This window comes from Toxorhynchites rutilus, chromosome 3 (assembly GCF_029784135.1).
Source record: "Toxorhynchites rutilus septentrionalis strain SRP chromosome 3, ASM2978413v1, whole genome shotgun sequence".
Taxonomy (NCBI): domain Eukaryota; kingdom Metazoa; phylum Arthropoda; class Insecta; order Diptera; family Culicidae; genus Toxorhynchites; species Toxorhynchites rutilus.
The window spans coordinates 244,917,250-244,930,820 of NC_073746.1; the positions used below are offsets into that span (position 1 = coordinate 244,917,250).

The 13,571-nt window shown below is 40.6% G+C and overlaps 1 protein-coding gene across 17 annotated transcripts in view; it reads right to left on the reverse strand.

The window, feature by feature from the left end:
• Nucleotides 1-13,571, reverse strand: part of LOC129778078 (uncharacterized) — a 171,267-nt gene that overhangs the window by 44,103 nt on the left and 113,593 nt on the right. For all 17 annotated transcript variants that reach the window (XM_055784732.1, XM_055784737.1, XM_055784739.1 and 14 more), the window contains one exon: nucleotides 1,639-1,821. In XM_055784732.1, the coding sequence (XP_055640707.1) occupies nucleotides 1,639-1,821 (183 nt within the window). The remainder of the gene's footprint in view (nucleotides 1-1,638; nucleotides 1,822-13,571) is intronic.

Consider the following 13,571-nt stretch of genomic DNA (forward strand, 5'->3'; position numbering starts at 1 on the left):
ATAACGGTTTGATGACTTATCCCCAGCTCTTGGCCGATGCTACGGCTGCTACTATGCCGGTCTTTCTCGGCTAATTCAGCGATTTTGTCGCAATTTTCGACGACAGGCCTTCCGGAGCGTGGCGCATCTTCGACGACCTCTACACCAGAACGAAAACGTTGAAATTATCGTTGTGCGGTGGAAATGGAAACTGTATCGGGTCCATAAACTGCACAAATTTTATTAGCAGCTTGAGATGCATTTTTGTCTTTGTCATAGTAGTACTGTAAAATATGTCGGATTTTCTCGTTATTTTGCTCCATATTTGCGACACTATAACTCACGAACGACTCAACCAAACAAAACACTGTCAAGGATATATATATAATAGCGCGCAAAAATACCTTTCCAACAAGCTATAGTATGACTCGATACAATGAATACAACTAGAACTACGCGCTTACAACGACACCTCGCGGAAATACCGCAGGACTTTTTTGACAACCTAATATATATAATATAATATATATTAATGATTTAAAAGGGGGGTCTCCGCAGCCACATTGGTTGCGCGTTCGCTTAGTAAGCGATCGATCGTGAGTTCAAAACTCAGGGCCCTCATTGACCATCTTTGTGTAGTTACAGAATAACTACGTCCTCGCAACAATCATCAGCGATGGAGATCAATCCACGGTCGAAATAAGATCGACTCATCCATACAACTGCTCTGCTCTGCAAGAAACATCGGGCTGCTGTTCTATAAATAACTCAACAATGATCAACCAACTGTCTCCGCTGTCCGGTTTTTTGTAAATACTGATAGAAAATAACATTTTTTTGAATACGTTTTTGTCTTTTTTGGTCATTTGGAAGATGTCTAAAACTGTTTTCGCTGCATTCATCAGAAACTGTTGGATACAAAGTATCTAACTGCCTACGCATAGCAGGAGCATAGAATGATTGTGTTTCATACAATACGGAAATAACTTAATTTTCTCCGCTCATTGTGAGTGACTCTGATGTGGATGTATTCAGCAAATCCAAACATATGATGAAAGTTATAATTCTATTTTCCCTTCACCATCGCAACAGTTTAGCGCGATCGATCGGATACAATGGCAGCAGGATACATCGAAAAAGATCAAAACGGACAAACACAGAAATAAATCAACATGAACTTTTGTATCGCGAGAGTGTTCTACAGATGTGGAGAACGATAAATTTTCACTAAGCTCGCAAGAATTCAATTAGCCTCCGGAGACCAGGAGGGGAAAGTTTCGGACGAGGACTTATTTTCCTGTCTGGCTTTCAGTGGAAAAGCTCACGCAATCGGTAAAGAGACGGTAAATCAATCGAAAACAGCTGGCAGAAAACGACACGCAGCATTCCGTACACATAGGTATGGTATGACCGACGGCGCGAGAAGGTAAGAACCATCCCGTGCAAATCGATGATGGAAATCTCGAGCGAACATGCGATATTCACGTAACAACGTCAGCACCGACGAATGTGCTTATTTCATGAGACGCCGGTACCGCTACTGATTGATTATGGATGACAGAACATTTTCTCTGAGAAACAAATCGTTATAATTTTTGTAATGTGATGATTAGCAACAGAAAATGTAGGATGCATGACAAAATGGTATTATGAACTTACTTCCTCATTATGATTTCAGGTACAGAATAACGTCGTCTTAGCAGTCCCGGGCCAGTGCCCACGACGGTGGCATATGTTCCGGCACCCATTTTTCGGCTGTGGCGTCGTTCCTGGTCACAGTAATAACTATCGCATGAGCTCGATAGGTCCCAGGTGGACGCAGATGATTCCTTGCTGTCTTGGCTAAAGCACAATGGTTGGAAAGGAAGAAAAAAAGAAAAAAATATGTTCAGAGCTGCTTCTCTCACGTAGCAAAGAGATACTATTATTATGTGCAATAATCTATGCTGCTGCAGCGAAACATCTATTTAGTTCAATGCTGTACCGAATTCCTAAACCTATTCCGACGAATCGCCGGGAGATATCGCTACGAAATGCAACACAGCAAGACGGTGTGATGAAACTCAGCACATATGTATGCTCGAATGCGAAGCCGCATTGCATAGCATGCTAAAAATAATCACATTTCGGTAGTATCGCTGCGGAATGAATCCAATGCTGTTATTCAAAGGAACGGTATTTTGGACAGTACCATCTTCTTGAGTTAGGCATGTGCCGAAAATTATGTTTTATTTTTTTGTTCTTTGGAAGTCATAAAATAAAGATTAAAACAATATTTCACATATGTCGTTCGTGATTTAGTTGATTGGGCTTCATGTTTTTGAGATTTGCAATAAGGGGAACTAAGATCAGATCTTCTCTATGACATTTTTCATTTGTTAGCAATATTTTGCTCAGTTTCTCGAATTTTCTGTACGGTTATGGCATGAGATAGAACATGGCTACGACTCGGCTATAGACGTGAGACGTCTTACTGCCGTATCTTATCTCAAAGCGAAATGAAGTACTACGGATGATGGACCAAATAGTTTAGATCATGTTATCTAAATCCATTCTCTTAAAACCAGAAAGTCAAAAAATAAGCAGGTTATAAGTCATTTGTGGTTGGTCAAGTTCCGAATCGGAATGTCAAGCAAGGAACCAGTGCAAAAACAAAGAGTACGAAGATTGTATGTACAATACGCACGAATTTGACTGTGTGTTTATAGATGACTCGCTGACCCGACAATCTTCATCCCGCTCAAAATTTATTTTTCGTTATCAACACCTTCAAACATTCACGTTTTCTTGCTGAGCGCACGTTCAGGGTTAAAATACAATAATCTTCTAATCGACCCTTTAAAATTACCTTTTACTATAAAATTCCTAGTACAGTGATGCTTCTTAATCCAGACGCTTTTTAATCCGGACACATTTTCATTACATTCAATATTATGCCAAAGCCATGACATTTTTTGCATGTTGAATTAATGTGACTGATAGTTACTATTGTGTCAATTTAGTTTAGTGTCAAACATAGTACCTAGCTGTTAACAAAAAAAAATGTCAAAAATCAAAAATCAATGTGAATTTCACAAACCCATGTTCGGAATAAAAAGCACATTCAGAAAATTATTTTAAATCCGGACGGTCAAAAGTTGACGATTAAATTTCTCATTGAAGGAGTTGCATAAGGGTATGTCAGGTACCTCAGTATGGAGTATGGAGTGTGGAGCAAAGATTTTCGATCCGGGAAACCGCAAAACTCTTCAGTATACAGGACGGGGTCGATTATATGACCCGTTTGTATGTACGTGGGTAACTTTGTAACTTTGTCTGTAGCGCTGCCCCACATTAATAGAAATTTAACCCCCTTACTGTTGGCGATTGATCTGAAATTTGAAACACAGCTTTATCTCTGCAGTCATTATAAAACTGCGTATTTCATGTTCTTGAAAATTCAAAATGGCGGCCGCAATAAAATGACAGATTTCATATTTCCTCTAAACCCCATCAATATGGGTATCAAACAAAAGAGCTTGACTAGTAGAATACAGTTGTTTATGAAAAATGCAAATCCAAAATGGCCGCCACCACAAAATGTCGCCATATATAGATTTTTCCAAACCATATCAATATGGGTATCAAATGAAAGGGCTCGACTAGTAGAATACAATTATTGATGAAAAATATAAATCCAAGATGGTGGCCGCTACAAAATGGTGGATTATATGTTTTCTCAGAACCCCATTAATATAACTACTATCTGCCACTAGCCACAATTATTTTCTAGCTTTTAGTACATCATCTGTATTATTATTATGTTAAATCATTATGAAACCATAGAACTTAAAAAGCGTTTTTTATTTATTTTATTTTTTAGTTTTTAGTACATTATCTGTATCATTAGTATTTTTGCCGTAGGATTACGTCTTTCGGGAACATATTGGGGTACAAATTGTAAATCGAAAATCGAGCACATCGTGAAAAATGTCTAATTTCAAACGCTTATTGCTCAGTCATTTCATGAAAATTCGCGTTGGGTTGAATAAACTCTCAGAATGTAAAAATTATAAAAGAAAATTACCCTTTCCAATTCAACTATGTTTTCTCTATAATAAAGTAACATGTTAATGAGAAAAAATGATAATTGTGTTCGGTATTGGTAATTATATTAATTAATTTAAATATAAGTAATTATCTTATATTTTTTTCTTTATTTCATCCATAACACAGGAGGCATCTCGTCTGGGGTCACAGAGGGCGGTTTTCATCATATCTCGTTCCACTTCGGTATCTTTTATCTGATACGCACTATCCAACGACTGTTTACCATCCTTCTGTCATCATCACTCGGTAAACACTGGTGGAGTGAACAAACAATACCCAACAACCAAACAAAACGGCACATTCCAGGAGGCAACCAAATAATTATCAAAGATTTTAACGATGTAATTCTTCAATTATATCCAAAATTAACAGATAGACTTGCGGAATCCTACGTCAACTATGCGGTCGTGTATCGGACACAACCCTCCTGTGACTTTTTTCTATAATAAAACCATTCAACAATTTCTTCAAAATTTTGTATTTGCATTTTTCATAAATAACCGTGTTCTACTAGTTATTCTCTTTTGTTTGATACTCATATTGAGGGGGTTTTGAGGAAATATGTAATCCTCCATTTTGTAGGGGCCGCCATCTTGGATTTATACTTTTCATCAATAACTGTATTCTACAATTCAAGCCCTTCCATTTGTTACCCGTATTGATGGGGTTTTGAAAAAAAATATTACACCATCTTGTAGTGGCGGTCATTTCGGATTTCCATTTTTCATGAATAACTGTCTACAGGGAAACTTCGATATAACGTACCCTCGTTATAACGTACCCTCGATATAACGTCACTCGATATAACGTACATTTTACCTCGATATAACGTACACCTTTTCAAAGTGTAAAGGAAATTTTTTTTCAATATTTTTTTTCTGATAGAACAATGAAATGTAATATTGTATTGTAATGATAATACAAGTTTTGTACCTTCAGTCAATCTCGAAATACAGCTGGTTTTGTGATTCCAGATTCTAAATGAATCAACTTCAATCAACAGTACGAAGGGAAACATCATTAGAAAGGCTGGCTTCGTCTTCTGATTGAATTTATTCATTAACTTGACTAAAACAGCAACACAATAATGTATTATAGACTACGTTTGTGAGTACTTCATTATGCTTCGATATAACGTACAATTCGATACAACGTACAATTTTGAAAGTGAAATGTACGTTATATCGAAGTTTACCTGTACTAGCTTTTAGTACATCATCTGTATTATTATTATGTGAAATCATTACGAAACCATTGAACTTAAAAAGTTAAATTTAATTTTTTAGTTTTTAGTACATTACCTGTATCATTAGTATTTTTTTGTATAATAAAACCATTCAACAATTTTTTCAAAATTTTTGATTTGCATTTTTTATAAATAACCGTGTTCTAATAGTTATTCTCTTTCGTTTGATACTCATATTGATGGGGTTTTGAGGAAATATGTAATCCTCCATTTTGTAGGGGCCGCCATCTAGGATTTACATTTTTCATCAATAACTGTATTCTACAATTCAAGCCCTTCCATTTGTTACCCGTATTGATGGGGTTTTGAAAAAAAAAATAACGCCATCTTGTAGTGGCGGTCATTTCGGATTTCCATTTTTCATGAATAACGGTCTACAAGCTTTTCGTACATCATCTGTATTATTATTATGTTAAATCATTATGAAACCATTGAACTTAAAAAGTTAAATTTTATTTTTTAGTTTTTAGTACATTATCTGTATCATTAGTATTTTTTTCTATAATAAAACCATTCAACAATTTCTTCAAAATTTCGGATTTGCATTTTTCATAAATAACCGTGTTCTACTAGTTATTCTCTTTCATTTGATACCCATATTGATGGAGTTTAGAAAAAATATGTGATCCGCCATTTTGTAGTGGCCGCCATCTTGGATTTACATTTTTCATAAATTACTGTTTTCTACTAATCAAGCCCTTTCATTTGATACCCATATTGATAGGATATATATGGCGCCATCTTGTAGTGGTCATCTTTTGAAAATACAATGAACAATTGAATTAATAAAAAACTTGTGTACCAAACGTGTTTCCATTTAGTTCCGCTGCTTATGACGCACCCGTTAATAAGTTTCAAAATAATTAATAAATAATTTCTCTCAAAGAATTGCAAAGAAAACACGTGTCCGGATTTAAAAGCAAAAGTGTCCGGATTTGAAACCATGAAAAAGTGTCCGGATTTAAAATCACGAAAATCACGAAATCATGAAAGAAATTTCAAATTTTGAACAAATACGACATGATTTTGCGGAATTCTGTGATTCATAACTCAGATGAAGGCCTTCTAATTCTATAGAACGCTAATTTTTCCTGCTATGATATGTCAATATTTTTTAGTAGTTGAAGTTATTCGTTAGCGCTTAAGGGGGGACCCCTGTCTGGAAGGTCGAAAAATGATGAATCTTCGTGATTTTTTTTCGGATGTTAGGAATAAAGTGAAGTGTTCGGGTATTTTGGTTATTGTTGAAGGTATATTTGAAGATGTTTTTTCCATTTTTTGAGTGCACGAATAATGATTATTACGCTGTTTAGAGCTGGATGCGTAGATGTTGTCTGAAAAAGATACCTTACTGGTGGTATCGGTTCTGAAGAAACGGGGGGTCGTAGAACGAATTCCAATGAATATTTTGAATCCTTAGGACAATACCTAAAGTGTTACATAGAGGTTTTTTAAAATTCGAAAAATTTCCAAAATGGCGGCCATTTTTGTTAAAAATACGTCATTTTTCATAAAAAATCGCTGTTTAAAAATTCATAAAAAATCGAAAAAATGAAATATCAAAAAACGGCTATGTAACACTTTAGATAATTCATTTCTACATTTTTAGATGCCAATTTCAGCCAAATCGGTCGAGTAGATCCTGAGATATCGATACCACCAGTTGAAAAAACATGGTTTCGAGAAAAACGCGTTTAAAGTTTTTTTCAAGTTTTCGGTCAGCAATGCGTTGCAATAAATGAAGTAGATTATATTGAAATGAGTTTCTTTTTTTCTTTAAGTAGCTGAATACCTGTCCGTTACAAATTTATGAAAAAAAAACAAAATGGCGGATGCAAAATGGCGAATGAAAAATGGCGGATCAGAAACGGAAAACATATGTTTGAGGAATATTAATGTATTTGTAACACAAAATAATACACTTTTAGAAATGATCAACTTTTAGTTAGCTATTCCGGCTCCATACACTTCGCCTTCGGCCTCCAGGAAGCTGTCCGCAGCACTTTTTCTGGCCGCAGCAATCATTTGTCGAGCAATCTTACTGCTCTCGTATTTCTTCACTTCTGCCTTGGAAATTCTTTTTTTGTTCAGTTGCAAATATAACGCATGGCAGCTCGGTCCAATCAGCATTCCCATTAATTTCATCATTTTCAAAACAGAAATATAGCCATCGTTAAACAAACTAACTGCTGTATAACTAGCGAAGTCAACAGTGTGTTTGCCACTATGCTTGGATTTTGGAGCGATTGACCAAATAACTGAATTGAGGCTTTCATTATTGTTCTGCGTAAACCCCCCTTCGCATCGTTGCAATAAATTGTCTGCCGAAAGGTCCTCATAGACTGGTCGAATTGCGTCCTGCACATCTTTCGGCAAAGGTTCGTGGTGATCATAATCCTTCAATGTGTTCAATTCGTTTGCTTTCAGATATGAGCACCAGGCACTATCACATAAGTCATGTTGTGGATGCCTGTTGTTCGAAACTTTGTGAAGAAATGTCGCCCAAATCGCCTTCTTCATCTCCTCTTTACTGTCAGAATTGCGTCGAATTGCTAGACCGTAGTAAACTGTCAATTCATTGATTAGTTTATCGGTCAGCTTTCCTCTTCCTCCCAGGCCTTTGTTGTTCTTTTTAACACTTCGCAGTCGAGTTCCCATTCGCTTCTGTACATGTCCTATGCATTCCTTCTTTACAATGTTGACGCCTTTATACGGATTGCTGTCGACAATTCCCTTGTAAGTCTTGCTGTCACCATCACCAACGTAATTAGTATATCGAACGGAGTACTTTTCCTCGGAGCGCAGAAACATCTCCCGAATCGCGTCAACTTCCATTCTTCCAGCTGATCCCTCGTGGTTGTTGCTGCAGTGGTTCGCGTGATCTTCTAACCACGAATCGTATTCCGGGCTTCCCATCAATTTCTTCCAGGTCTCGCATTCTTTACAGTACGATGATTTTACATTTATATCAACCACTTTTCCACTGTTATACCCAATCAAGGACGACACTCCAAATAGTGAAGAATACCCACGTTTCTTCCAAGTGCCGTCTCCAGAAACCGTGATGTCTCTGCTTCCTCCACTCATTTTTGTTTCATCAGCGACTGCATTTTCCATAGAACTTTCACCGATAACTTCTGCTGCTTTGAAAATGTAGGAACTGATATTGTCGTACGTGCTCTCCGCGACTTGCTTTGGGAGATCCATTAGTCCACAAAACTTTTCCAGCGCAGCATAGCCAAGTCCCAGTAACTTAAATACGAAGGTGATTCGGCGGTTGATTTCATATGCTTTTCCACGGATTAAAGGACTCGAAAAAACATATGTTGGTTTACAAGACGGACAGTTGATCACCAGTTTAAATCCAAGTCCGCGGCAACATCTACTTCCCCACTCCACCGCCCACGCGTTGAAGTCGCCTCCAATGACGATCGGTGTTCTACCGATTAGTTCCTCGGTCATTGCGTCTAGCATCTGGTGGAATTGCTCAGTTGTCCATCTCGGGGGTGCGTAGCAACTACACATGAAGATTCCATTAATTTTGGCGATTACGAAACCTTCATGTGAACCTCCAACCACTTCCTGGATAGGATATCTGCCCATCACCTGTATTGCAGCAATCCCTAAGCTATCCGTCGCCCAGCTGCCATTATCACGGGGTACTCGGTACGGCTCCGCTATGATTGCAACGTCGCATTTTGTCTCTGTTGTCGACTGCCATAACAGTTGCTGAGCTGTGTTGCAATGGTTCAGATTGATCTGAATTATCTCCGTTACTGCGATTCTGCTAACGCCTTCTTATACGAGGGACACTTGAAGCTTCCTGTCGCATGGTCGCTGCCGTTCTCTGGTTTGCAGAGCAAGCATTTCGGTTGCTTCGTGCAGTCTCTCGCAACATGCCCTTTCTCACCGCATCTCCTGCACAGTTCAGACCTGTCGGGGCCTGTGCAGCTTCTTGCCTGATGTCCAAAGCCCATGCACTGGAAGCATCTCTCCATCCGCTTGGCCACCCGGGGCACCATCTTCAGCGAGCAAACCGACCAGCCAACTTTTATTTTGGTCGTTTCTACCATCTTATTGGCTGCGACTGTTGAGAGCCGTATCGACGCCGTCTGCGTGCCACCATACGCCTTCCTCATACGGATCGTCATTGGTGTATTGTCCAGCTTACACTGTTCTATTAACTCGCGCCTTAACTCCTCGTCTGTCGTGATTTCGTCGAGATTTCTGCATTCGACCACTGATTCCTGGGATAGAGCCCTCACCTTCGCCTCCTCACCGAGCGACTTCGCAACCAGTTCCTTGAAGGCTGAACTTTTGACCGCCGGATCCCTCTTGAGCTCGAAGAGCATCTCTCCTTTCTGGGTGCGCCTGGTTTTCACCACATTCTCTCCCAGTTCTTTCAACTCCGGATCGTCTCTCACTTTCCGCAGGAGTGATGCGTAAGTCACTCCTTCCTTCACCTCGACGATCAGAGCATCTCCCTTACTTCGCTCGCGTCTGGGCCTGGTTTTTTTTGTCTCCTGCACACCTTTCTTCTTTTCTTCTTTCTTCTTCCGTTTCTCCGTCTGTTTTTCGACAGTTCGCCATCCACTGCCTTCACCTTCCTTTTTGTTTTCCAGGTTGTCATTTTTAACCTTCTTCAGGTCTTCTTCATCCCCTGGGGTATCCCTCTTCCTTTTGTCCGATCGTGGGTTTCGTGGCGTCTTAGGCGTCTCCTGTATCTCGACGGACATCTTCTCCCTTGCTTCAGCGAGTGCTTTTTCAACAACCTCTGCTCGCGTGATCATCTCCTTCTGTTCGCGGTCAGCAGCCGTAACGGCGGATTTGATGCTTGTGACTAAATGTTTGATCTTAGTATGGACATTGTTTTTGTCCTTAATGAACTCGTAGAGCTCGTTCACTTTTTTCTTGACCTCTATCAAGCTTGACCTCCCGACCTGCAGCCCTTCTAAAGAAGTGGTGGTGTTGGCTTTATGCACTTGTATCAGGCTAGTCTCTCCTTGTTGTGGATGCTGTTGGTGTCCTATAGGATTCGCTATGGTTGTCTGGTTGCGAATTGGTGATCTCTGGAGCTTACCGCTCCTTGCGAACACGCTCGCCTCTCCCGTTGGTGTGTCTTCATTACCGTCGTTTCGTCTGTTGAATTGTTCGATGATATTCATGTCTGTTGGGTCCCAACTTCGGGCCGCTATCTCCGCTCGTTGTACATAGTCGCTATCAGTGATCCCATGGTTGTCTATGCAAGCAGTGAGGCCATGCAGGGGTTGACACGGTCCTTCATAGGGACCGTGTTCAGAGCCAGATCAGCGCAAGTCAGGAATGTGACATCTGACGCCTAGTACCTAGTGCCTGAGCCTAGACGAGCATTGAACGTACCCGAAGACTTGCCAAGTTATTACCGGGACGGGGGCAATCGCACTATTAGCCTACACGCTGTTTCAGGAAGGTGTCACCCTTCCTTACTCAGGGAACAGGATAGCACGACTGTCAGCCTTTAGCGTCGTGTTGAAATCGTTTCCGTATCGTGTCCGTTTTCTATGTCGTAACCAGTATGTCGTAATCAGGATCTTACTGTGGTCAATCCTGATGTGCTTGGCACTCCTTTCGTGGCTCCTGTACACGGTATTTCCCCCGTGCAATCTCCAATAGGCTTTACCGCGCCCTTACTCGCGTTGTCACCCGATTAGTCGCCTCATACGACAGGGACAGGGACCAAGACCCGAAGTGCTATTCTAGGCCGGCAACTCCACGGCACTTCACGGCAACTCCACATACACAATATGCATGTGTATGTGTATGTGTGTATTTGTATGTGTGTGTATGTTTGTTTTTTTTTTTTTTTTTTTTTTGGTGAAGAAGGTGGAGATCTTCATAGACACCCAGTCGCCATGTTGACTGGGTAGTGTGAGATTCTTACTCACTAAAACCACCTCCTATGCGCCTTGCCTTTCCCCCCCCGGAACCACCGTTTGGTATTACTTCGGGAGGAGGCTGTGCTCATGCACTCATCTCTATGAATTGCTACTTCTTTGTTCTTCTCTCCATCTTCGTTGGAGCATCGTGAGTATTTTGGTAATAGCAGAATTAACCGCATTCCACGTGCTCTCTTTTTCGCACATTCGTTGAACAACGTTTCCAGCGTTCACATCTGGGCTGATCTCCCGGTACATTTGTTCTCTTTCTTGGACAAAGCGAGGACAGTAGAAAACCACGTGCTCCGGCGTTTCCTCTATTCCATCACACTCAGGGCAAAACGGTGAACTTGCATGGCCGAATCTGTGCAAGTACCGTCTAAAGCAACCATGTCCGGATAAGAATTGCGTCAAGTGGAAATTGACTTTCTTTGTACCCAATTGATTATATTTGGGATCAGTCTGTGGGTCCATCTACCGTTAGGGGTGCTGTTCCACTCCTGCTGCCACTTCCTCATGGAGTCGGCTCTTGCTGTTACTCGAGCTTCTCTATTGCTCTGTGTGCTTGTCGTTCTCAGATTGTAGCACACACTATCTTCGCTCAGAGTGATTTCGATAGGAACCAATCCGGCTATGACACATACCGCCTCCGCAGATATCGTTTTATAGGCACTGGCTACTCTCATCGCCGTCATCCGGTAAGTTCTGTTCAACAGTCTACGGTTTTGTTGTAATTTAAGCGCTGCTGTCCAAGCCGGACCACCGTATCGCAATATCGAAGTGGCTACACTGGCCAGAAGGCGCCTCTTACTACTGCTTGGCCCTGCATTATTGGGCATTATCCTAGCAAACGCCGTGGAAACTTTAGCCGCTTTTTCACACGCGTATTTCACGTGGCTCTTAAAATTGAGTCGGTCGTCTATTATAACACCCAGGTATTTAAGTTCGCGTTTGGAGACGATAGTATGCGCCCCAACTGTTATTTCTGCCTGCTGTACTGCTCTGTGGTTGCTGATTATCACCATTTCTGTTTTGTGGTGTGCGATCCTCAGTTTAGCATCGTTCATCCAATCTTCAACAGTTTGTATTGCCTCAGTAGCCAACATTTCTACTTCCTCTCGGGACTTGCCTGTTACCGTCAAGGATATATCGTCGGCGAAGCCGGTAATCACTACACCCTGCGGAAGCTTCAACCTCAGCACTTCATCGTACATTCCATTCCATAGTGTTGGACCCAAGATGGAACCCTGTGGGACACCCGCTGTTATGTTAAATGACTCCTGTCCCATGTCTGTGTCATAAATCAAAACTCGGTTCTCGAAATAGCTTTTCAGGATCTTACAAACATAGTTTGGTACCGTCAGTCTGTGCAACGCTTCGGCGATAGCTTCCCAGCTGGCACTGTTGAACGCATTTTTTACGTCGACCGTAATTACTGCGCAAAATCGATTTCCACGTTTTTTCTGCTTCAACACTTTTTCAGCTGCTTCGACAACTGACAAGATGGCATCCACCGTAGATTTATTTTTCCGAAATCCGAACTGCATCCTCGAGAGTCCGTGTTCACTTTCTGTGCATCTCGACAGCCTGTTGAGGATGATCTTCTCTAACAGTTTCCCAAGGGTATCAAGGAGGCAAATCGGTCTATACGAGGATGGATCCCCTGGTGGCTTCCCTGGTTTTGGCAGTAGCACCAGTCTCTGCTTCTTCCACATGTCTGGAAAGTGTGTATGTTTGTGTATGTGTGCGTATGTATGTATGTGTTCGAGAGAGTATGAGAGCAACCAAAAAGCTAGCAAAACGGCTACTGCTACTTTTCTTGAGGTCACCTCATACTTTTGGCTGTAATTTTCCAACGAAATCAAATATCGAAAAATCCTTTTAGGACAACATTTCTGAGGGCATAAGCTTCCCAAAAATGCAAAAAAAGAAAATTCGATTTTTTCGATTTTCCAGACCGGGGTCCCCCCTTAAGCGTCTGGATTTCGATGCATTACTATACTTCTACCAAAACACGTCATTATAATATCAGATTATTTCCAGACACAATTCTCGTTCAAGATTTTTCAACCACTTGCACATAACATGTTTCTCCGTTACATGGACCAAATGTTTGATACAGAAAATATGATAGCATAAAGACAGCCCTAAATCGAACAATTCCTTCCTCGAATTTTGCTCTTCATATTCGGCGATCCGTTTTCATCTATAGAGATAGAAGAATATATTCTTCTTCTTGAATGGCGTTAACGTTCCCTTGTGGAACTTTTTCCGTCTCAACGTATGCATTAACTAGCGTCATTTATTAATACTTGGTTGAGATTTCTTAAGCCAAATACGCC